The 25,242-nt window shown below is 45.4% G+C and overlaps 2 protein-coding genes across 2 annotated transcripts in view; one reads left to right on the top strand and one right to left on the bottom strand.

Moving 5' to 3' along the window:
* Positions 1 to 24,239, bottom strand: part of LOC137436421 (cyclic AMP-responsive element-binding protein 3-like protein 4) — a 68,334-nt gene extending 44,095 nt beyond the window's left edge. Inside the window, exons 1-6 of the mRNA XM_068130187.2 lie at positions 23,461 to 24,239; positions 19,326 to 19,481; positions 18,649 to 18,913; positions 16,933 to 17,057; positions 7,185 to 7,274; positions 5,481 to 5,587 (exon numbers count right to left, since the gene is read on the bottom strand). Coding sequence (XP_067986288.1) covers positions 5,481 to 5,587; positions 7,185 to 7,274; positions 16,933 to 17,057; positions 18,649 to 18,913; positions 19,326 to 19,481 — 743 coding nt within the window. The 5' untranslated portion in view covers positions 23,461 to 24,239. The remainder of the gene's footprint in view (positions 1 to 5,480; positions 5,588 to 7,184; positions 7,275 to 16,932; positions 17,058 to 18,648; positions 18,914 to 19,325; positions 19,482 to 23,460) is intronic.
* A 143-nt stretch (positions 24,240 to 24,382) lies between these two features.
* Positions 24,383 to 25,242, top strand: part of SCAPER (S-phase cyclin A associated protein in the ER) — a gene marked incomplete in the record, with an annotated part of 462,313 nt that continues 461,453 nt past the window's right edge. The window contains 1 exon segment of the mRNA XM_078786405.1: positions 24,383 to 24,559. Coding sequence (XP_078642531.1) covers positions 24,515 to 24,559 — 45 coding nt within the window.

Consider the following 25,242-nt stretch of genomic DNA (forward strand, 5'->3'; position numbering starts at 1 on the left):
GGAAGTCCGCAAGCCATTCGTGGTGATTTCCATGGATACCATAGGAGGAGAGTTTGGTGAGCAGAGCGGGGTGCCAGACCGTATCGAAGGCACGTGATATGTCGAGGGAGACAGCTCTAATTTCCTGTTTGACATTGAGGACCTCCATCCATTGTTGAGACAGCAGAAGCAGCATGTCCAGAGTAGGGTGACCTGGTCTGAATCCAAATTGATGATCAGAGATCAAGCCATTGGAGAAGAGGAAGGATTTGGTATCCAAAAACGCAGCAGCACAACCGATGCCCGCCTTCCACCAAGGCACCGAGCCAAAGAAATCGACGGGACGGCGTCCTCTTCCTCCGTGACTATCCAAGGCTTCACAAAAGGACGCAGCACAACGACAGCCGTTTGCCAGCGCGACCAAGACAAAGCGAGAAAGAGAGAGGGACATGCGGCCACCCGCAACCAAACTCAGGAGAAGAGAGACCAAGATAGCCAAACCGTGTCTTTTTCTTCCCGCTCTCGAATGTTCGACGATAACGTCACTCTGTCCAATAACTCCATGGCTTCCTAACCAGTCACAACGGCTAGGGCGTGGCCTCATCGTTACGAGTCATCGGGGGGTAGAGTCTCGTCGTCCTTCGGGAGTGTTCGGCTGGGCAGGGTTCCTTTGCCGATCGGCATGTCCGGTCATACTGTCAGCGATTAGGGTTGTTGTAATGGCGACCCTTTTTGATGCAATAACGAAGAGAAAAATCACAGGGCAATTACACACTGGGGGTTATCATTAAGCGCTACCTAATGAGGAGACACATATACGATCTTATTCGATAGATACACATCATACATATATGATACACTTAGTTACATCGAGGTGGGCTTCTTCTTCGCGTAACAGATCGCACGTCACCACCTCAACCACAAACCATAATAAAATTCAAGAACATTTGTTCAACCCCTGCTATAAGGACCGCGTTCCCTGGTGTATGCCACAATGCCCAACGTTACCTGCGGAGCCATCCCAATTTACCCAAATTTCCACGGGTGGTGACCTTCTGGTACAGGTTAGTGACATGGATCAGTGGATTTTCCCCCACACACTCACACACATAAACTCAAATAATCAAAACATTCATTCCAACCCCCCTGCAAGACCATGGCTTAAACGTCATTACATACAGGCGTGTTCCTCAATTAGGCAGCGGGAAGGTACTGTACGGGTGCTTCAGGCTGTGGTGCCCGCAGTCCAAAAGCAAGTACCCCCAACTTATGACTTCTTCACCCCCATCCACACCCCCTTCAGCTCTCGGTCCCTGACAGCCAAACAGCTCCTTAGCTGTAAGTCCTGCTGAGGAGGGTCTCCACAACATCCAGGCTCTCTTGGCCTCAGGCTCTCCTAACCTCTTCCGGTTCACCAGGGGTCTCCATTCCCATTGGTCGCCCAACCAGACCCTCCTCCGACAGATTTCCAATTCCAGACACCACCGGCTGCCAAAGACAAATTACCTCAGGGGAGGCTGCAGTCACCGCTCCTCCAGAGCTTGATCCGTACCTGTGGAGTGTGGACACACATACCTTCCCCACCCACAAAATCCAAAATGCCATACCCTCCCCCGCTGCCATTGAATTCACAACACTGTCGGGCAAAAAGACCATGTCATCGTGTTCCTACACTGCTATGGCCTGCGTACTTGTGAATTCCCACATTCACACTCCAACCACAACCCAGCTCTTTTACACGACAAACATCAGCACAAGACACTTTTTGTCACACGCAAACCGATCCACTCACCGACCATGTCGTCACTCTCGCCAGTCCCGACTCCAAATTACTCGTCCCAATTTCTGAGCAAGTACCGAACACTTGAGACAGGACACATCAATGCACCTTACCTTTAAGTGCAGGTAGTCGCAGATTGGTTGAGTCCAAGAGTGCCATCCACAATGCTGAATTTCTAAATTGATCCCATGGGGCCAATCAATTTCCACAAATGCCCTTTTATCCAGCTGTACTGGCAAGCATGTGGATCCGCCTCCTCCGGTGACCTCGACTACACCACTACACTTGGCTACGACAGCTCCGCCCCTTACAGTGCGAGGGCTATCGGGTAAGTTGAGCAGCTGAAATGCCAACATGGCCCACGAGTGTACACAAGGGTGTGACCCACCATCCATCCTTCGGCCCCCTGTGAGGACCATGGCTCCACTAGCCCAAGCTGGCCAATGTGGTGAGCACCTGCTGCCAACTCTGCCATTCCCAAGGCCTCGGACCTGGGACGGGGATGAAGGGGGGTTGCGGGGGGGAGGGGGTGGGGAGGGCACGGTCTCAGTGCGTGGCATCCCCATCACATCCCCTGCACCTCCTCACACCATCCAGTCCAACCAAATGCAGCCCCCTCAGTGCCCAATCACATATGACCTCACCCAAGGTCTGGTTGACAGCCGTGTTCCACCAGGAGACTCGATTCCAGAAGAAACGGTCCGCACACCTTGGCCACCCATAACACCACATTGACCCCCAGACTGCATGAAACTCCATCACTAAAAACCGCGGTCCAATATTGGAGCCGTCGCCCCCGTAGCCAGTTGAAGGCTGTGTCCTGCTAATCTATGAATTTCGTCCCAGCCTCCAACACTTTGGTGTAACACACCTGGATCAACAATGGTGTCACTGGCCCCAGTACAGTATCCACCACAACTTAACAAAATTCCCCTCAATTTTGCATCTAACCCTCAAATTACCCGTGCCAAATATTTTTTACAATTCACTACTTTCACCAAAGAAGGGCGCTTCTCCATACACTTGCCAGCCGAGCATGGCCCCGTATGTTCGGCTCGTTCTAATTTCCCAATTAATCCCAGGGCTCTCTTCCCAAGCCTAGAGTCCACAAATCACAGCGGTACATCTGTGGAAGATCATGCTCACACCATCACGTTCCACAGATGCTCCAATGGTTGTCCGGTGGGCTGCAATCCATTCCTGTCCATGCGGTTTGCCCCATGTCCATAGACCAGCACAGCATGGCAGGTCACCACATGCTGGCTGTCTCAATCTCAGGGAGAGGCTGCCAGGCCGCATGCCCGGGCAGTCACCACATCAGGCCCTTATTGGCCATCCGTGGTGCCGCCACCAAACCAAAGCGCGGCCTACAACACCTCCCCCTAGTGGTCCTCATGATGCACCATGCCAGGTGCCAATGAGTAACCACCTAGAACCCCCCAGAGGTCTCAACCCCCTTTAGGGTCCGGCGACCTGTCTCGCACGGGCGGCGCCCAGATGGACCAGGGACATTTCCCCTCCTGTGCCCGCAATTCATTCTTTTGTACTCTCTGGGCTTTCATTTCTTCAGTTTCAGCTTTTATTTTGTTATTTCAGGCATCCACTCCATCATTCATTCACTTCATCATCACTATTATTCCATCAATTTTGTTTTCCAATCGTTGCCCACGCTCATTCTGAACATTAATTTTGTCCTTCAATTCTACACACATTCCCTTCATGTCTCCCTTCAATCCATTAATGTATCCCTCCAATTGGTCCATTTGTTCTCTCATTAGTTGTTTTAGCATGGCCTGGATACCCATCGGATCTGCTCCCTGCGTTTCAGACTCCGACATTATGGATGAGGGGGTTCAAACGATCAGGATAGAGGAGGTTCCAGCCTTACCCTCATAAAACTCTACCCCCGACTCACTTCCTTGTCCCTCAAAACCCTCAATCTGCTCTTCAATTTCATACACGTCCACCATTCTGTGCTGACGAGCAGTTTTCCCACGCACGCTAAAGTTACCTCAGGGAAAAAAAGAAAAGAATTTAAATTTAGCGACGCACTACTTTGCGCTCTTTCCCAACACCAATCAACTAAAAATTTGGACACCCCGGTACGACAATCGATCCTCCCTCTGAGATAGAGGCGGTCGTTAAAAAATTTGATTCCAAAAGCAGAGTGCAGTTTTCACACAGCGAGTGTCACATTCGTTCCCCAGACACGGAGTGTCCACATCGCACTACCTGACACCAAATGTCCTGTCCGTGGCCAATGAAGACCGGCCTCAGACAAATAAGCGAAACGAGCTTCAACTCCGAGGCGTACTTCGAACCTTGGGATACCCAAGCCGCCATTGGAGGCGTACTTCGAACCTTGGGATACCCAAGCCGCCAATGGAGGCGTACTTCGAACCTTGGGTCTGGCAGTTCATGGCGACTCGAACGTGAGGCGATTTCGTGTGGCCGGTCCCTTTTTGCTTTTGTCTCCCTCCGACCGACGCGCCAAGAGTTCCGCAAACCGTCGCCGTATTCCTCCTCACAGGCAAACACGTGACCTAAAACGCACCAGCACAACCCACGACCGCCTTCCACCAAGGCACCAAGACAAAGAGATCGACGGGACAGCTTCTTCTTCTTCCTCCGTGACTATCCAAGGCTTCACGAAAGGACGCAGCACAACCACAGCCGTCTGCCAGTGCGACCAAGACAAAGCGAGAGGAAGATAGAGAGATGCGGTCGCCCGCAACCAAACTCAGGACAAGAGAGACCAAGATGGCCAGACCGTGTCATTTTCCTCTCGCTCTCGAATGTTCGATGATGTCACACTCGTCCAATCACCAACCGCTACTCAACCACTCTATCGCTTCTCAACCAGTCACGAAGGCCGGGGCGCGGCCTCCTCGTTAAGAGTCGTCGGGGGGCGGAGTCTAATCGTCCTTCGGGAGTGTTTGGCTGGGTGGGGTTCCTTTGTCGATCGGCATGTCCGGTCATACTGGCAGCAATTAGGGTTGTTGTAATGCTGGCCATTTTTGATGCAATAACAACGAAGGGAAAAAAAAAATCAAAGGGCAATTACACACTGGAGGCTATCCTTAAGCCCTACCGAATGAGCATAGCTCCACCCCTCGTATGGACACACATATACGATCTTATTCTATACAGATTCCCTACTTGGTTACATCGAGGTGGGCTTCTTCTTCACGTCACACGGTCCATACTAAAACTTACACATTCCTAACTTTTCTATGAGATTCATCATCTACCCCCACAAATGTAACAATATGTGTGTATATATACATATACATATAGATACACACACATATATACACACACACACACACACACACACACACACACACACACACACACACACACACACACACACACACACACACACACACACACACACACACACACACACACGACCAAAAGTATGTGGACACCCGAACACCAAACATCTCATTCCAAGATCATGGGCACTAATATGGAGTTGGTCCCCCCCTTTGCTGCTATAATAGCCTCCACTCTTCTGGGAAGGCTTTCCACTAGATGTTGGAACATTGGTGTGGACATTTGCTTCCATTCAGCCACAAGAGCATTGGTGAGGTGTGTGTATATGTATATGTATATATGTACATACATATACATATACGCACACACACACACAAAAACGTCTTTGTACTGTACTTCAAAATCAGTGTAAGGAAGTGCGTTTTGAAAAGGTGGTTCCTACCGATTTTCCAATCCATCGACGTACTCCTTTTTTCGACGCCTGCTTGCCTGTGCCGATTGCTTGTTACGGATTTTTCGCCGAATCTTCTTCAACACACGCTCCTCTGTCTGCATTAATAAATAATAAGAAAGCAAATGATGACTATAAATGGCAACAGAAGTTAAAATGGCATGCACAATACGAGGCTTCCAGAAATATCAGCGTAATGCAAACTAGAACGGCACTCTGTGGAGCGCAGACCTTCGCCAGGCTAAACAGTTTAGGTTTTGTATCCCACTGATAGGCCAGATCTGCAGATCTGAACCACAACCTAATCGACTTGTTCTCATCATATAACCAAATCATCTGCCAAGTTTTATCATAATCCATCCACAACTTTTTGAGGTATCGTGCAAGTGTGGGCCATTTATCTATTCCCAGTTTTGAACCCTTGTTATTCTGTTGCTAAGAAACAAAATATTTACAGGTATAGGTACATATTTGAAGTTTTTGTGGTAAAAATTTAATCGAATTCAGAAGTGAACAAAATTGGTTGAAGTGCCAATGCCACCACTGCCATTGCTGCCAGTTGGCAATGCCACCACTTCTGGTAGCGGTTTGAATGGCCAGCAACATGAGGGAGATTTGTTTTTGTTTTTCTCCTGGAGCAAGGCTCATGGAAGAGCAAGGTAAAACTGGCAGTGGGACAAACATCAAGGGAATGAATGAACAGGATAAGAGGAGGTGGGGAGGGGTGACAGCAGGAAAGCTAGCAAGCAAAATGGTCGACTTAAGCAAGGTTAATGGGGGGGGGGGGGAGGGGGGGGGGAGAAATGATGATCATGGGTCACAATTGGAGATGACGAGAGATGGTGGGTGCACTGCTTGCTTGAAGTCGTGGAGGGAAAAGTGAGACATAATGTCTGGATGGTTGCTCCATACATGAGAAGTTCGGAATAAGAAAATTAAAGTGTGCAGTCATCCTGGATTTTGGTAATTTAACCAGGAGGTGGTTACTGGATGTGTGCATCTTGGAGTTGCTGGGGAGGGTCACATGACTGAGAGAGCAGAGGGAGCAATGTTGAAGAATAGAAGGTATAAAACAGAGAGACCACTGACCTGCCGGTGAGGTGAGAGAAACAGACCGAGCACTTTGGCCTCTGCTCATCATAGGATATTCTGGCCAGCCAAAAGGAGAAAGCAGTGCTCCATCAAGCTGTGTATGAAGGCCAGATAGGTAGATCGATGTTCAGGTGTGCCAAGGAAAGACTTTGCATGAAGGCGGATGCCCAGCCGGTAACTGGCTTTGGAGGCCAACTTTGAAACGTGGTTTTCCCAAGAAAGATCATGGCTCATAGTGAGGCTTCTTTTCCACTCAAAAGTTTGAGTGACTGAACTTCTTCAAGAGTATGTTAAAGATAGTAGATGGGAGAGTTCACCAGACAGTGTTTTCAAAAATAATAAAATAAACCAAACTAGTTTTAGGTCAGTATTGGCTGGAAATAAAGCAAAACAATTGCACAATAAAATTTGAGAAAATACAGATATTGGGGTTTTTGAACCATTTTATGAATGACTTCATGGTAATAAAGGGAAGCATCTCCCCGATGTTAGGTAGCCACCAAATGAATGCAATGCAAAAAGCAATGCAAGTGAAATCATAAACATTTCAGCTTTACACAAATAGGGGAACCTGGACTTATGGCTCATCGATCCCTTTCTCACTTTAGTGAGGGGTAGATGTGCAGGTAATGAAATTCCTTCATGCTCCAACATACTCTTCTCTTCCTCAAGTAGCATCAATGATGGACAGTCCTAGAAATGACACACAAGGTTCCACCAAAGCAGGAAGTACAAAGGTTTTGGACATGTACATTAGTTACATGAAGGACAAATAAATGATGACAAAGAACAATGTAATGCAGAACAAGGAACTTAAATCTGTGTTCTGCATTAAACCCCCAAATGAAAAGTGCCCAATTCACTTGGCTAATCCGCTAACGTGTGCCAAAATCGATCACCAGGTTGCAGAATATTTAAAGAGGTTGTTCTGATGAGGAATCTCTCGTTTAGAAAAAGTGAATATCTCAAATGGAAACGTTCTGTTGAAATCAGCAGGATACTTTAAAACTTTATGGTTAGAAATATGAAATCAAAAGATGTAAAGAGAATTTAAGTTGCTTCACAGGCACAGACGACATAGGATGGGAGGAAAGAGAATAATTGAACAACCACTTTCCACATTTCTTACGACGCAGCCTGTAGGGCAAAGCTGTCTAGAACAGTGTTTGTCTGTCCGTATGTATGTATGTATGTATGTATGTATGTATGTATGTATGTCCCTCACAAATGGACACCAATCAGAGCTGAGGATATGGTCACATGACAGGGGTGATGCAATTACGTCTGTGATGTCATTACGGCATACGATGGCTGACTCCACACACCGCCATTTTGATTTATGTGCCATTCATGCCAAACACATCGTCGAACCTGTCATATATCACAATCGCCATGCTCTACTGATACGTTTTTGATTCAGTGTGAAACACAAACAAACCGATTGTTAAAATAACCATCAAATATCAAAAGCATAGATGTTACGGGTCTTCCAACAATACGGTACGTATAGGCCTTAGGCTTCATTCATCACCTTCGGACCGCTTTGGACAAATTAAGACCAGGTTTGTTAATACAGTAGTGTATCGTTTCAGTAGTATCGTTTTCGCAATAATAATAATAATCTATCTATAATTCCACTAATCTCTGTGTGTATGTTTGTTTGTACGTTTGTATGTTTGTATGTTTGTATGTCTGTGACCGCTGTTTCTCGACAACTACCGGTCCGATATACTTGAAACTTGCCAGGTATATTGCTGGGGACCCGAGGATGTGCCTTTTCAAGGTTTTAAATTAATCGCAGAAGTAGTTACCGAGCTATGTCCAAAAAACGATTCAACCAATCAGAGAGCAGCGAGCTATCACGTGTGCCGAACGTGGCGAACAGACTCTGCCTCGGATGGCACATTTGAGAGCGTATTCATTTATTTCCCGTCGGCAAACTATGTTGGCGCTATGTTGGCGTTAAACGATGTTTTAAAACTAATTAAAACTAATTTGCGATTCTTTCGCTTTCCTGCGATATGCGACCTTCCGGACAGTCAAATGAGGACGTCACTTCCGGACTTACGTAGCGGCGAGCGGGCGCCATTTGGAGGAGCTGGGAGGACTCAGTCGTGATAGAGTGAGCCTGAGTGAGTATATCAAGACAAGAACAAGATCTAGAAGGAGGTATGTACGGTGCGATTCATATAATATATTGTTTAGTTATCGTCGATGAGGAATTTGGGGGCCCGATTAACTGCAGCGCCATCCGAGCTGCGGCGTCGGGACGATACATTCATTGTACGGTAACATCACGCACTTACGGGCACGTCCTATATATATAGTACGGGCATGCCCTAGTAATAATAATAATAATAATAATATAGCAAATATAACCATAATACTTGCTATATACTTGCTATACCATAATACTTGCAAATATAACCATAATACAATACTTTGATCCCAATATCGTGCATGGAAAGTTAATGGATTGAAGTGGTGTATAGTTCATAAATCAATGATAAGCGGTGTAACCGCGGAAGTAAGGAATTAGCCTCAGTTTGTCAACCCCCTCCCCGCCATCGCGGCCGTCTCTCCAACTCACAATCCCACGAAATATGCAGAAAGGACGACCCAAAACCAATATAAACATCATTAAACATCATTCGTATATAAACATCATTAAAAGTAAATAATAACCTCGGCCAAAGTTCAAACGACGTTTAATCTCCACATGAGAGAATTCCACAAAGCTATTTGGGCGGTGTATACGCTAACAGATCGCTGTCTCCATCGATCTTTCCAAGGCCGTAACACCTATCGGCTCAAAATCCTTTTAACTGTTGATTTGGTAGTTTTTACAATGATGGAAACATGTATCGAGAGTACATACGACATCGGGAGGACTAACTGCACGCGTCTTCAGTATCAAGCTTAAATCTCTCATGGTGGATCTGAAGAGCGGAATGCTTGGAGAAGTGGTGGGCTACTTCGGCATGAAGGAGGATCAGAAACGTGGACTCCCACACAGCCACATCCTGCTGGTACTTGCTCCCGCATGACGTTATTTTCCTGGGTGCCGCACAAACGGCTGCACCGATCGAGATTTAACAGATGTTTATATAAATTGTTTAAAATAAAAAAAGCCTTCAATTTCTGATATTTAGCCTTTTCATTTGGGCCTCCCAATTGAAACCCCACCCGTAGGGTGGGTACCGTTGCCGGTAATAACAATGTCAATAATAATAATATATAGTAAATATAATTGTAACTGCAATCCATTTGTCATGACTGCAAAATTACTGGAATGAAGAGGTGTATGTTTGGTTCTTTGTTAACTTGAAACATGTAGAACTAGAACGGCATTCATTCAGTAGAGAACATACCTCCGCCAGGTGATCAGTTTACATTTACACAATACAGAATCGCATAAAATCAAAATCATCCGTCCACAACTTTTTGAGATATCCTGCTATGTATCGTTTTTGGCCCTATCTCCCAATGGTGAAGAATCACTTTTGAAATTATATGAGCTGGATCCAGATCCACAACTTCACCAAAATTGCATCGATTCTTCCTCATCACACACACACAAACTGTCTACCAAGTTTCGTCCAAATCCATCTTAACTTTTGGAGATATCCTACTATATGTTGGTTTTAGCACTATCACTCAATGGTGAAGAATTACTTAAAAATTAAATAATTCCCATATACAACAACAACAACAACAACAACAACAACAACAACAACAGGCATTTTAAGGCCATTTTCCCTGCAAGAGCGGGGGTTAGCCTTGCGGTCCCCCATGACAATCTTCTCCATTTTGCCCTATTTTCTGCATCTCCCCTTGTTAACCCCCTTGCCCGCATTTCTTCTTCGACCATCTTTAGCCAAGTCTTTCTCGGTCTTCCCCGTCCTCTACTTCCTTCCACATTCATTTCCATCACTCTTCTCAACCAGTCACTTTCATCCTTCCTCAACACATGACCAAACCATCTCAAACTGTTTCTCTTCACAGCATCCATCACAGGCTCTATTCCCATCATCTTTTGCAATTCATCATTTGGCTTCCTCTCTCTCAACGATACTCCACATATCCACCGAACCATTCGCATTTCCACCCTTTCCAGCCTTCGTTGCTGCTCATGTTCATTACCCATGTCTCGCTCCCATAAATCATAACACTTCTCACACATGCAGCATACACCTTTCCCTTCAGTTTCAACGACACTCCCCTCCTCGTCAGCACGCTACTCAGTTCCCGAAACTTCTTCCATGCACATCTCACTTGAGCAACCGTTGCCGAGTCTGATCCACCTTCTCCATTCAGCATGTCTCCTAGGTAACAAAATGTTTTCACACCGCCCAGCTTCACGCCGTCTCCAAGATCCAACTCAACATTTCCTCCATCTGCAGCTCCCTCTGTGCACACCTTACACTTGAATGTAGCTGCCACACTGGTTCATGACCTTCTCAAACCACTACATTTTTGATGAACCCACTCAGCGCACATTGTACATTGAATTGAGTTCACTCCGACACCCTTCTTGCACATAGCACAGGGCCACTTCCCAGTTCTTTCCACCTCACCACATGCTTCACCACTTGCCATCACCATCGTTTTTCTGATAATCACCTTCAGACCTTTTGTCTCCATACATTCCTTCCACTTGTTCATCTTCTCCTTCAGTCCATCCATACTTTCCGCAATCAACACCAGATCATCTGCATACAACTCCCACGGTAAACCCTCCTTTACGTTCCGAGCCAGCACCTCCATCACAGCTACAAATAGTAGTGGACTTAGTACCGCCCCTGATGCACTCCCACCTTCACCTCAAACTCACCACTGTTCCCGTCCTTCGTCCTTACAGCTGTGCGTGCTCTTTTGTACATTGCCATCACTACTCTGATCAACCATTCCTCCACTCCTAACTTCCTCAATGCCCACGTCACTACTTCATGTGGAACCCTATCAAATGTTTTCTCCAGATCAACAAACCCAAGAAACAACTTTTTCCTCTTCTCCATGTACTTCTCCTGCAACTGCCTCAAAATAAAAAGCGCGTCTGTCGTTCCTCTTCCTGGCATAAATCCAAACTGCATTTCGTCAATCTTCACTTTCTTCCTTATCCTCCTCTCCAACACCCTTTCCAATACCTTCATTCCATGCTCCAATAACTTTATCGGTCGATACGAGCCACAGTCCAGAGGGTCACCTTTCCCCTTGTATAGAGGGACGAGGGCACTCAGTTCCCAATCTACTGGAATGCGGCCTTCTTTCACCACCAGATTGCAGATCTCTGTCATTCTTTTCACACCCCAATTTCCCGCTACCTTCAACATATCTCCCACAACTCCCGTCGGCCCTCCCACTTTTCTACTCTTCATTGCTTTTATCGCTTCCTCAACTTCCTTCTCGGTTATCTTCTCTGCCAGTACTAAAACTGGGTTACTCTCTATGTTGCCATCCCATTCATTCTCTGCATTCAACAGTATTTGCATATATCTCTTCCATCTTCCTTTAATTCCATCTGAGTCCACAACGATTTGTCCCACTTCATCCTTCAAACAACTCACCCCCATCACATCACACCTCTCTTTCGCTATCTGCTTTGCAATCCTGAATACCGCTCTCTGACCCTCTTCCGAATCCAAGCGTTCTCCGAACATTTTCCTACATGCCTCCTGCGCCTTTGCTACCTCTTTCTTTGCAGCCTTCTTGGCTGCCTTATAACTTTCATGCTCTGCTTTTTCTGCTCCCGTACCCTTCGCCTTCTTCCACTCCTTGAACTTCTTCCTCTTCTCATCAATCCTCTTTCCAACTTCATCATCCCACCACCATGTTTCCGAGTGCCTCGGTGGTCCTTTTGTCCATCCACATACCTCACCAACGGCTCCCAACAGACTATCTTTCATTGACATCCAACCACTTTCAAGCTCAACCACATCATCCTGTGCCCTACTCAGCCTCTATTTTAATGCCTCTCTCACTGTCACCTCTTTCAACCTCCACACGTGGGATCACCTTTGTGTTCCGGAGGTGCCCCCTATCTCGCCTACGCACCATCAGGTAGTCAACGGCTGTCGTCGACCCACCTGACGTGTATGTAACAAGCTTATTTTCCTTTTTCTGGAACTGAGTATTACAAATCAACAAATCAGCTCCATCAGCAAACTCCAAAATCCTTTCACCTTCTCCATTTCTCACACTATATCCGTAACCCCCATGAACTCCCTCAAAACCGTCCATACTCCTTCCCACATGTCCATTTAGGTCTCCTCATAGCACAACAACTTCCTTATCTTTCACGTGTTCCCATATCCGAATCCATATTCAGATCTTCACCAAAATCGAACAGATTCTTCCTTGTCACATACAACTTTTGAGATATCTTGTTCACAAACAAACGGACAAACAAAGACAGACAGACAGACAGACAGACGTGAAAACATAACCTCCATCCACCTTTGGTTAAAGGGTCTTAGAACATCTAAAAAGGGTATAAAGGTCAAAGGGGTCTACAGGATACTAAAATGTCTGAATGCTGTGAAGGTCTTAAGGTCTAAAGGATGGAAAGGAGTCCAAGAGTCTGCGGGGTCCTAAAGGGTCAGAGGATCTGAAGAGTCTTGGAGGTCTAAGGGTTCTAAAGGGTGTAACAGGGTCTATAAGGTTCTAAGGGCCTAAAGGGTATTCGGGGTATTAGGGGTCAAAAGGGTTTTCGGAGTCATATGTGGGTGTTAGGATTCTAAAGGCTCCAAAGGGTCAGCGTTTTAGAGTTCTTAGGGTTGTAAAGGGTCTGAATAATCTTTTGTAATTAATACACATACTCAAGTTCTGTGCGGACAAACAGACAGACAAACACGGACCCAAATGCAATACCCTCTCCTTTGGCGAGGATAAAAATGTTGAAAAGTATATCAAGGAATACATTTTAGAAGTCAGAGTTGAATGAAACAAAGCTTAATAGAGTCCCGAAAGGATATTAAACTTGCATACAGATGAGGGAGAAAACGATGAGAAAGCTGGAAACAAAAGCAATTCTCAAAAGTAATTTTGAAAGAGATTGGTGAGGCCTAAACTTGCTTTGCTAATAGAAATACGAGGCAAGAAAACCTTGCGCTTGAAATTCACATTACACTGGCGTTGAAGGGATGGACTTTGAGGTGGTAGCAATCACGATATTTGCTTTGGGCATTTTCAGCCGAGATAAGGCTAAATCTGGCTAAATCACCTGAATTCATCCCTGCTGTTCAAAACAACATCAAGCTCACCCTGTTCAACACCCGGTCCCTCAACAATAAATGCCTCATCCTGAACGAATACATCCTGGATAACAAACTGGACTTTCTCTGTCTCACCGAAACCTGGCAACAACCTCTGGACTACTACACACTCAACCTCACCACACCCAATGGATATTCCTACGTCAATAAACCACGCTCGGAGGGCCGAGGTGGTGGAATTGCCGTTATCCACCGTCAAGACATCAAGACCAACCTCATCTCCATCTCATCTGCTCCATCATTTGAACACCTGGCTTTAAAACTCTCTGGTCACACGCAGTCAGTCATGGCTGTCGTCTACCGCCCTCCCAAACCACACCCATCATTCCTGTCTGACTTCTCCTACTTTCTGACCCAGCTATGTTCCCTCTCCCCCTCAATCCTCCTCCTTGGTGATTTCAATATCCACATGGACTCCACTGACTCCACAATAACCACTGACTTCACTGATTTACTCACCTGCTTTAACCTCACTCAACATGTCGACTTTCCTACCCATATCCGTGGTCACATTTTGGACCTTGTCTGCTCCACTGGATTAAATTTGCACCATCTCTATGGCTCCGACCTCACCCTCTCTGACCACTTAGCCATCACTCTGACCATCAACATCCCCGCCCCAACACCAAGGCATTATCGCACAATCAACTTCCGTAAGCTAAACGCTCTTTCACCTACCTCATTCTCATCCACCCTCTCTGAAAAAATGTCCACTTCTCCCTTCATTGACCTCCACACCCCTTCCGACCTCACTGACTACTACAACCACACTCTCTCCTCCTGCCTTGACCAGCTTGCGCCTGTAAAAACCAAAACAGTTTCTTTCACCCATTCTGCTCCCTGGTTTACCCCTGAACTCCACCTGATGAAAACTCGTGCTCGCCAACTTGAAAGACTCCGCAATAAAACGGGTCTCACAGTTCACTCCCAAGCCTACAAGGACCACATACAACACTACAAAGATGCCCTCTCCCGCGCCCGCTCTGCCTACTACTCTCAAATTATCCACTCTGGCTCCGGAAACCCAAAAGCACTCTTCTCGACAATAAACAAACTCCTCCGCCCCCTGAACACCACCACCCAGTCATTCACAGTAGACAACTGCATCTCCTTCCTCTCTTTCTTCCAACGCAAAATTGACAACATCTACAACAGCTTGACCACCGCCGCACCCGCTCCCCCTCCAACCACCTGCCCCCCCTTGTCCTGCCATCCCCTGTCTCGGTTCTCCCCAATCTCTCCTACTGACCTCTCTGAACTCCTCATAGGAATGAAAACTGCCACCTGCACTCTTGACCCCATCCCCTCCAGCTTTGTCAAAGCCTCCCTCCCTGCTCTCTCTCCACTTATCATTGCAACAATAAACTCCTCCCTGTCTACAGGCATCGTCCCACCTTCCCTCAAAATTGCTGCTGTTACCCCCATTCTAAAAAAACCTGGTCTAAACCCTGACACCCTAAACAACTTCAGACCCATCTCCAACCTACCCTTTCTGTCAAAAGTTTTGGAACGCGCTGTAGCCACTCAACTCAAACATCATCTCTCTGCCAATAACTTGTATGAAACATTCCAATCCGGATTCCGCTCCAACCACAGTACTGAAACTGCTCTCCTCAAAATCACCAACGACCTTCTCCTCTCCTCTGACGCTGGCAACCTCAACATTCTCGTCCTCCTCGACCTCAGCGCTGCCTTTGACACCATCGATCACACTATCCTCCTCACCCGACTTGAATCCACCTTTAACGTCACCGGCACTGCCCTCTCTTGGATTAAATCATACCTCTCTGACAGATGCCAGTTCATCTCCATCAATAACTGCAAATCCCCCACTGCTCCCCTCCCCCAAGGTGTCCCCCAAGGTTCAGTTCTTGGCCCCCTCCTCTTCATCCTTTACCTGTCCCCGCTCGGTCACTTAATCCGCCGTCATGGTCTCCAATTCCACTGCTTCGCCGATGACATCCAGCTTTTCATCTCCACCAAGTCCGTCTCCACCGACACCCACTCTATCCTGACAAACTGCATCACTGAAATAAAATCCTGGCTTCAAATCAACTTCCTCAAGCTTAACTGTGATAAATCTGAAATAATCATCATTGGCCCAAAAACGCTCACAAAATCCACCCATAACTTTGCCCTCAACATCGACGGTATCCCAGTATCCACCTCCCCTCACATCCGGAATCTTGGCGTCATCTTTGACCAAACCCTTTCCTTCGACAAATACACTAAACAGATCACAAAGTCAGCCTTCTTTCACCTGAAAAACATTGCCCGTCTCCGCTCATCCCTCTCCTCCACGGCTGCAGAAACCCTCATCCACGCCTTCATCACCTCCCGTCTGGACTACTGCAATAGCCTCCTCTATGGTTCACCCTCAAAAATCACCAATAAACTCCAATACATTCAGAACTCCGCTGCCCGTCTACTCACTCATTCCCGGACCCGTGACCACATCACCCCCGTCCTTTACAAGCTTCACTGGCTCCCCATCCCCCAGAGAATCCAGTACAAAATCCTCCTCTTGACATACAAAGCCCTCCATAACCTGGCCCCATCCTACCTGGCTGACCTCCTCTCCAGACACACTCCCACCCGCAACCTCCGCTCTGCTGGTACCAACCTCCTGACCCCCTCCATCCGGACCAAATTCAGATCCTGGGGGGACAGGGCCTTCTCCATCGCTGCTCCCACCCTCTGGAACTCACTACCTCACACCATCAGAGACTCCTCCTCACTCACCACATTCAAAACATCACTAAAGACCCACCTGTTCAACGCTGCATTCAACATTCAACCCACAGCATTTAACCCCTGACTATCTCTTCTCCTTCTCCCTCCTTTTGCTTTAAATATTTCCCTATTGATTCTTGTCTTGTCTTTTTGATTCTTGTCTTATATATATGCCGTATATCGCTGCTGTTTGTTTTCTTGATTCTTGTCTTTTTGCAATTGTTGTTTTCATGTATTGTTATGCATTATGTTTTCCACTCTGTCAAAGCGCCTTTGGGCTTCTGGAAAAGCGCTATACAAAATAAATGAATTATTATTATTATTATTATAAGGTAAATGTCTACCTGGTTGTCAGACAGCAGCGGCACATCGATTACACGGCTGCTCTCATGGACAGCAGACGTGTTCGGCATTATGGTATCCCCCAAAAAGGTGTCACTGCCCACAATTCTTGCATTCCACTCATCATCTGATGAGGGAGTGGGGGAAGTGGAGGGGAGAAGAGAAAAATAAACTCGGTAAAGTTCACAACTAAGTTTTCAAACAAATCGGATGTCTGAAAATCATTTCCTTTTTCTACACGATCACATGACCTGCCCGATAATTTCATTATTCTTACCCACCAAGTTCACAGAATCACATTATGCATTATTCAACATTAGGCAACTGCATTTTTCACCCTTTCCATTCATTCACTCCCTTTTTTTTTTTTTCCTTTACCTCCAAAACCAGAATCCCAGGTAAGTCTTATTTGATCAACTGTTCTTACTCCCTCCTTTAACCTGCTTTTCAACTTTTCTGCATTCTTATCGTCATCATCATCACACTACAATTTGAGAAGTGTCTGTGTGTGTGTGTGTGCTTGATTTCTATGCACTCCTGAACCACTGGACCGAATGAGTTGAAACCTGGTGGTTGCACCCGAGGTGTGCCCAGGAAGGTTTTAAGCAGAAAAATATAGTCTTGCCAGTTCAGGTTGGGGGAGCACCCCAATTCTCTATGTAGATGCATATCGTATAGTGCTACTCCCAAAGGGAGCGGCTCGTACAAGTCACTCTGAAATCCTATGGCAATTCTGGGTGAATCAACTCGTACATACACAAGGATGGGTTATTTGCTTGTACTGTACTTCAAAATAATTCCTTTGTCATTCCATGACATTTTAAACAATATAATCAGGAACAGAACGACATTTTACACTCCATTTCATTTTACATCTAAAAGCAGATTGAACATTTCTTTGGTGGAAGCCAGGATTATCAAGAGAGAAACAAATACGAGGAATTGGGTGTGGTTAAAAAGTAAAACCTTGCAAACATCTAGAAAGGATATGAAAATGCAAACCTCGGCCAAGTCCACTGTGTACTCGAACTAAACTTGCCAAAAAGAACAGGTAAAATAAATAAGTAAATAAATCAGTAAAATGTATTAATTAGCATTTTCCATATTCTCATAATAAAGGCTGCGCGAAGGATGGGCTTCTTTTTTTTTCTTTTTTTTTTGTATACTGAATCGAGGCTCGTGAAAGAGCTGACATTTACTTCACAAACAAATCAACCAGACAAACAAAATATATAAAAAGAGGGAGCGGAAGACAAGAGAAGGGGAAGCACACAAACACTTGAGAGCACACAACATTTAAGAGCAGGGAGATGTGTGGGAGGGAGAGGGCTTGGGGGGAGGAGGTGTGGGAAGGGGGGGGGGGGGTGGGAGAATTAGAAAACACAAGGACACCAAGGACTTCCAGGATAGAAGTTGGTATTTCAAAAAAGTGGAATTGGGGTGAAATTAGCGGGGATAGAAAAGATCAAGGTTTTGGATGGGGGAAGATAAGAGATGGTGGTGGATGGTGGTGGATGGGGGAAGATAAGAGAAGGATGGGCTAAATACTAATCTGCATTTGGAAAGCAAAGCAACTACTACTGGATGAATGCAGTATAATTTTAATCAAACGGCTCACACCTCATCCACCAACAATTACACACCAAGCCGTTACCAAAGATTCGGCTTCCAAATATCATTGTGGAGTTATGCACACCAGATAAGAGCATCACACGTACCAAACTCTATGGAAATGATGTTCGAATCGGGAGATGGTTCCTCTCTCTTTATATGACATTGCTCCAACAACGCTGCAGATGAAGTGGGATTTGAAGGCACAACAAAAGCGGAAACGGTGTTGCCATGGCATTGCGAGCTCTCGGACTGCTCTGAGATCCCGCTGTCACTGTCTCGAGGCGAATGAAGCGCATTCACCGCCGAGTGTACTTCATCGGAGTGTAGCACTGCTGATAAGAGACTCTCTGCTTCAGAACCATGCGATGTCTGCGGGAAGTCACGCCACCGCAGAGGGAGACGATTATGCAGACAACAAAACACACCTTGCTGAATAAAGTATCTTTGAAAAAGAGCACGTTGTCAGAAAGGGGCAAACCTTCAAATTGACCGCAAAGGAAAATTTTATGATCAAGAGGATGATCAAATTTATGATCAAATTTTATGATCAAGAAATGAAACACAAAACTTTTAATACCTAAAAATAAGAGAAAACAAACAGTTATTTTTAATTTCCCCTTCAAATAATGAAATTCTTACATATGAATGGCATTACATCAGTGGATTACAAACCCATTTCTATAAGGAATCAAATCGGAAAACGGTTAATGGAACATTGGAAGAGCAACCAAGCCATTCCCTCAATCGTACGAAGGGACACATCGAGCTTGCTTATACTTACGCAAACATTGTCCAGTTGCCAGTCCTCAAAAAACCTCGAACTCCCAACAAAAGGGCTTTCCATCAAGACCTGATTCTGCGCCTCGGTGGAAGTTTCCAAAACAAAACGAAATCCATTTCCATTTTCCAGTTCAGCGATCTCTTCTCGAGACATCATCTGCAAGCCAAATGGCAGGCACGCTCGAGCAGAAACTTTTCCAAAGGATACGCATACATTTGGAGTCCCATAACAAGCCTTAATGACATACAAACAACAAATACACTCGAATGGTTCACATTTGCAGAGCAGCACAAAATGTACGAATCGATTTTAAGAGGCATCACCTGCAGTCCTGGAAAGATGAAGGAAAAAAAAAAAACATAAAAGGAACAAAGAGCAGACTGGTATTACCGACTTGTCCTTTAGGACAAGATGGTTAAACTGGTATTACCGACTTATCCAAAACTCAAGAAAATAGCATGAAAAGCAAACATGAAAATAGTTCACTTTCAAACATTGATGGCAACAGGACATCACATGATATCTTCAACAGTCGTGCATTCACCTTCGTAGAGTAAACACTGATGTGCAATTACAAACCTGTGTAACTAGAAAGAGCAATCAATGATTTCAGACCATCGCTAGAACCTTGTGGTTTTATACAGATGAGGGAAAAACAACAAGCATATTTTATCGACATCCTCACGTTCAAATAGTACATACTTTATAGACGTACTCACATTATAATTGTAATACTTTATAGACGAACTCACATTATAATTGTAATACTTTATAGACGTACTCACATTATAATAGTACATATTGTAACGCAACTGCGATTAACATCAGAGTTGCGGAGGCTGATTACGAGGCTTTAAACTCTCGAGGCGAAAACTCAATAGCAGATTCCAAATCAAAGCGCGCAGGATGGAGGGGACGACGAGAGCCCCACAGCCTTAGCTATTAAAACCAAACAGGAAACTGCGTTCAGGTATATGTACAAAAATAATATAAGGATTTATTAATGAAAAGCAAAGACAGTGAAAAAGCACGTGCCGGTAATAACTCTAATAAGAAGCCTAAATTGGGATCCCACACACAACAGATATCAAACACGATATGAGGGAGATGAATACGAAAATAACACGTCTTTCATGTAAAGTGTATTCGCGGATACGGCCTTATCTCGTCCCTGTCGTCTTCTTCCCGGCCTGGACGAATCCTCCATCCGCCTTGCACGCCCCGCAAGGCCCGAGCCAACACCCTCGCCGCTGCACCCGAGGTCCCGCTCCAAGCTCCGATCCTCTCGCCGCCAACAAGGTCCGTGCACCAAGCTCCAACAGCACCAGCACCGCTCCACTCGGGCTACAACTCAGCCCAATTCGGGTCGGGATCTCTGAATGACTCGCTGGGAATCCAACTGCCAGCAAAAGCGTCCGGTGCTCACTCAACTCAACTCTTGTGCACACGAACTCTTGACAACTCCGGGCTCATCCGAACTGCACTCTCGAAAAATGGCGTCCGACCCTCGATAATATCCCTGGCCGATGACGTCACATTGGCGCACTGCTCTGCCAATCAGAGCCTCCCACGACTCGCCGGCTCGTCCAGGGGCACGCCCAATGCACCACTGCAAATCTCCCCACTCCTCGACCCCGTGGTCCTTGTGTTATAGCACGTGCTATGCGAGGTGGGTAGGCCTTTCGGAGGTGTAAATGGTGGCGGCCCATTGTGGCGGTGTTCCAGCCTGATTTCTTCCTTAGTCATGTCAGGGGGAAGGGCGTCATTTAGTGTTGTACTAAAGGTCCTAACTAATGTTTATGTGGTGTGCAGTGCCAAAATGGACAAAGGTTTGACTACTAGGTGAGACATACAAGGGCTATACTCATTATTCCCTAACTAACTATCACACGAATCTCCTGGTAGATCCACAATCATACGTCTTATCCCGACAAACGCCTAAACATAAAGAACTTATTACAGGTAGATTCCCTATCGCGACAGTCGAATACCTACCTATACAGATCTACCTGGCTCTAGATATTGCTTTAAACCCCAGACATAATACTTTATAGACGTACTCACATTCTAATTGTACATACTTTATAGACACTCACATTCTAATTGTGCATACATTATAGACGTACTCACATTATAATTGTAATACTTTATGGATGTACTCACATTATAATAGTACATACTTTATCGACGTACCCACATTCTAATTGTACATACTTTATAAACGCACTCACCTTCTAACTGTACATACTTTATAGACAAATTCACCTTCTAACGGTACATACTTTATAGACATACTCACATTCCAACTGTACATACAGTACTTTATAGGCAAACTCACATTCCAATTGCACACGTACTCACATTCTAATTGTACATACTTTATAGACGTACTCACATTCTAATAGTACATACTTTATCAACATACTCACATTCTAATTGTACATACTTTATAGACATACTCACATTCTAATAGTACATACTTTATCAACATACTCACATTCTAATTGTACATACTTTCTTGACGTACTCACATTCTAATTGTACATACTTTATAGACGCTGACAAGCTAATAGTACATACTTTATAGACTTACTCGCATTCTAATTGAACATACTTTAAAGACGGACTCACATTCTATCTGTACATACTTTATAGAGGTACTCACATTCTAATTGTACATACTCGCATTCTAATTGTATATACTTTATAGAGTATAGACGTACTCGCATTCTAATTGTACATACTTTATAGACTTACACGCATTCTAATTGTACATACTTTATAGACACTCACATGCTAATAGTACATACTTTATAGACTTACACGCATTCTAATTGTACATACTTTAAAGACGTACTCGCATTCTAACTGTACATACTTTATAGACACTCACATGCTAATAGTACATACTTTATAGACGTACTCGCATTCTAACTGTACATACTTTATAGACATACTCACATTCCAATTGTACATACTTTAGAGACGTACTCGCATTCTCACTGTACATACTTTATAGACGTACTCACATTCTAATTGTACATACTTTAAAGACGTACTCGCATTCTAACTGTACATACTTTATAGACACTCACATGCTAATAGTACATACTTTATAGACGTACTCGCATTCTAACTGTACATACTTTATAGACATACTCACATTCCAATTGTACATACTTTATAGACGTACTCGCATTCTAATTGTACATACTTTATAGACGTACTCACATTCTAACTGTACATACTTTATAGACAGACTCACCGTCTAATGGTACATACTTTATCGTGGTACGCACATTCCAATTGTACATACATTATAGTGGTACGCACATTCTAAATTGTACATACAACACTTTATAGAGGTACTCAGATGAAAAAAGATAACGTGTACTACTGGCTACCACTAGGTGGCATATTGTGGCATACATCACAGTATGTGCGGACAGACAGACAGAGACAGACAGACCCAAAAACAATATCGTCTACTCTGGCGAGGTTAATAACGCACATGCAAAGGTACTCAGTGCACGTCCATTCATTCCATCTCGTGTGGGTTCGATTCCACACCTGATATAAAACCCTCGGATTGGTGCTTCGCAGGTACGAGGTAGGGACGTTCGCAGGTAGGGCAGGGATCACAATAACAAACTGGGTCGTTTCTCAGACGGACGTTAAGCTTGGTGTCCGGCCGTGTGCATGCATTAATAGTTGGTGGACGTCAAGTATCTCACGGTGTCTTTGGTGAAGAGTAGGCGATTCATCGCCGGCACCCTGAACAAATCACAAATTCCTGCCGTGACTACTACTACTAGTGTGAAAGCAATGGCAAACCACCCAGTCTCATCCTTGTAGAACTCCATTCGCAGCATTTCAGGTAGAGCACCAGAGATAATGCACACAAAGTTATTTGTCGATTAGTTTAAATACAAATAATTTAAATCAACACGACTACAACGTGTACCACGATCCAAGCAAACTCGAGAACCGACAACACCTTGACCATGTCGGTGTAGTGCATACCTGTGAGCTTCTTCCGAATATCATTAAAAATGTCTCGCACACACTACGTCTAATCACACAGGAAGCACGAATTACAAACGGAGCCGCACACGATTGGGGGAAATCGTCTTACCTCTGTGTGGACACGGAGAATGACTCGAAGCGATCACGAACTCGTCACCCGGTGAGGCGAGAGCGCAGACCCGGAAGTTTGCAAACTCGGCGCACGCTGATTGGTTAACAATATATCCGGGATTCCAAGGGTCCACGTCCACGCCCACTTCGGCGTCGTCGTCGTCGTCGTTTCATTCTTGTTGTCGGTCCAGCTCCAGCACTTGCAAATTACAAAGATCGTTTCGCGGCATATTTAATCCCAATGAGTATGAGAAGTTAACCTTTTATGTTCAGTTAACAGGACCCTATCGTGGTTTGCCGGAACGACTGCACTGGTATACGGACCACCAAGTCCGTTTCACGTACCAACGCATATATATAATTAATCCACGATAAATTAAATTTACCTCAGGGCTTAGTTTACCTCAGGGGTTAGTTTACCTCGGGGGTTAGTTTACCTCGGGGGTTAGTTTACCTCAGCGGTTAGTTGATCTCAGGGGTTAGTTTACCTCAGGGGTTAATTTACCTCGGGTGTTAGTTTACCTCATGAGTTAATTTACCTCAGGAGTTAATGTCGCTGGGTTGTCGCATTCAAACTGAGCAGGTAAAACACGCACAATAAACGCGTTCTGGTTCACTTACCGTATTAAATATCACTGACCACATGACACCACAAAACATCATATTCTGAGGAAGGTGTAAAAACAAACCGAAACCGAGTTTTTTATAGCACTTGTCCGGCACCATGCCGAGGGTCTTCGTAATTTACATATTTACGCTCGACGTGTTGCGTCACTCCGGTGATGCTACAAAACAGCAGCGCTGATTGGCTCGGGGAATGACAGCAACCAATGAGGAGGTTCGGCTCAAAATACGGTGCGTTCAGCGTTCTTCAGGTTCAGGTTGAGCTCGTGTTGATGTTGATTTGAGGTGGAGCGTGGGACCGTTGTATCGTGGAGCCCACGGCGAGTCGCACAAACGAGCCGATCGAGCGGTAACGATACCCACGGCCGACATCGTCTGGTACCTGACGGAGCGTCCGGTGGTCGTGCGGAAGAGCGACCCCGCGCGCGATGTTCAAAGAGGGACGTAATGACGGTCGGAGACGCAGACAGATGGTAAGTTGTTCCTCGTACACGTACATAGCGGGTTGTGGTTCATCAGGAACGAATAACGTAACCACTGACGACGTTAAACTGCGAACGAAGCGCTTCCATACCATTAGCCTTTGTTTTGTACTATTCCCGCGTTTTTGCTGTTCACAAAGTCGAGGCTCGTGGAGGAGCTACAACAAAGAACGGAGGTGTGTTTCATTACAAAGCAGCTTGGAATCGCTCGCCAAGCCAGCCGTTTCTTATCAAGCGTTTCATTGGAGTGCTTAAGCCGCTTGGCGAGCGATATCAAGCTGACTGGTAACGGAACACACCGGGTCAGGACGTAAAAGAACAAAAGAGACAGAATACAGATTCAAAGAACGGGGGAAACACCAACAGCAGGGATGAGGGACAAAATAAAGGGAGACTTGGACAAGCAATGGATTTTTTTTATTTTTTATTTTTTTTGTATACTGAATCGAGGCTCGTGAAAGAGCTGACATTTACTTCACAAACAAATCAACCAGACAAACAAAATATATAAAAAGAGGGAACGGAAGACGAGAGAAGGCGAAGCATACAAACACTTGAGGGCACACAACATTTGAGAGCAGGGAGATGTGTGGGAGGGAGAGGGCTTTGGGGGAGGAGGTGTGGGAAGGGGGGTTGGGAGAAGTATAAAACACAAGGACACCAAGGACTTCCAG

Source organism: Myxine glutinosa, chromosome 11, assembly GCF_964187855.1.
Source record: "Myxine glutinosa chromosome 11, kmMyxGlut1.1, whole genome shotgun sequence".
In the NCBI taxonomy this organism is placed as follows: Eukaryota; Metazoa; Chordata; class Myxini; order Myxiniformes; family Myxinidae; genus Myxine; species Myxine glutinosa.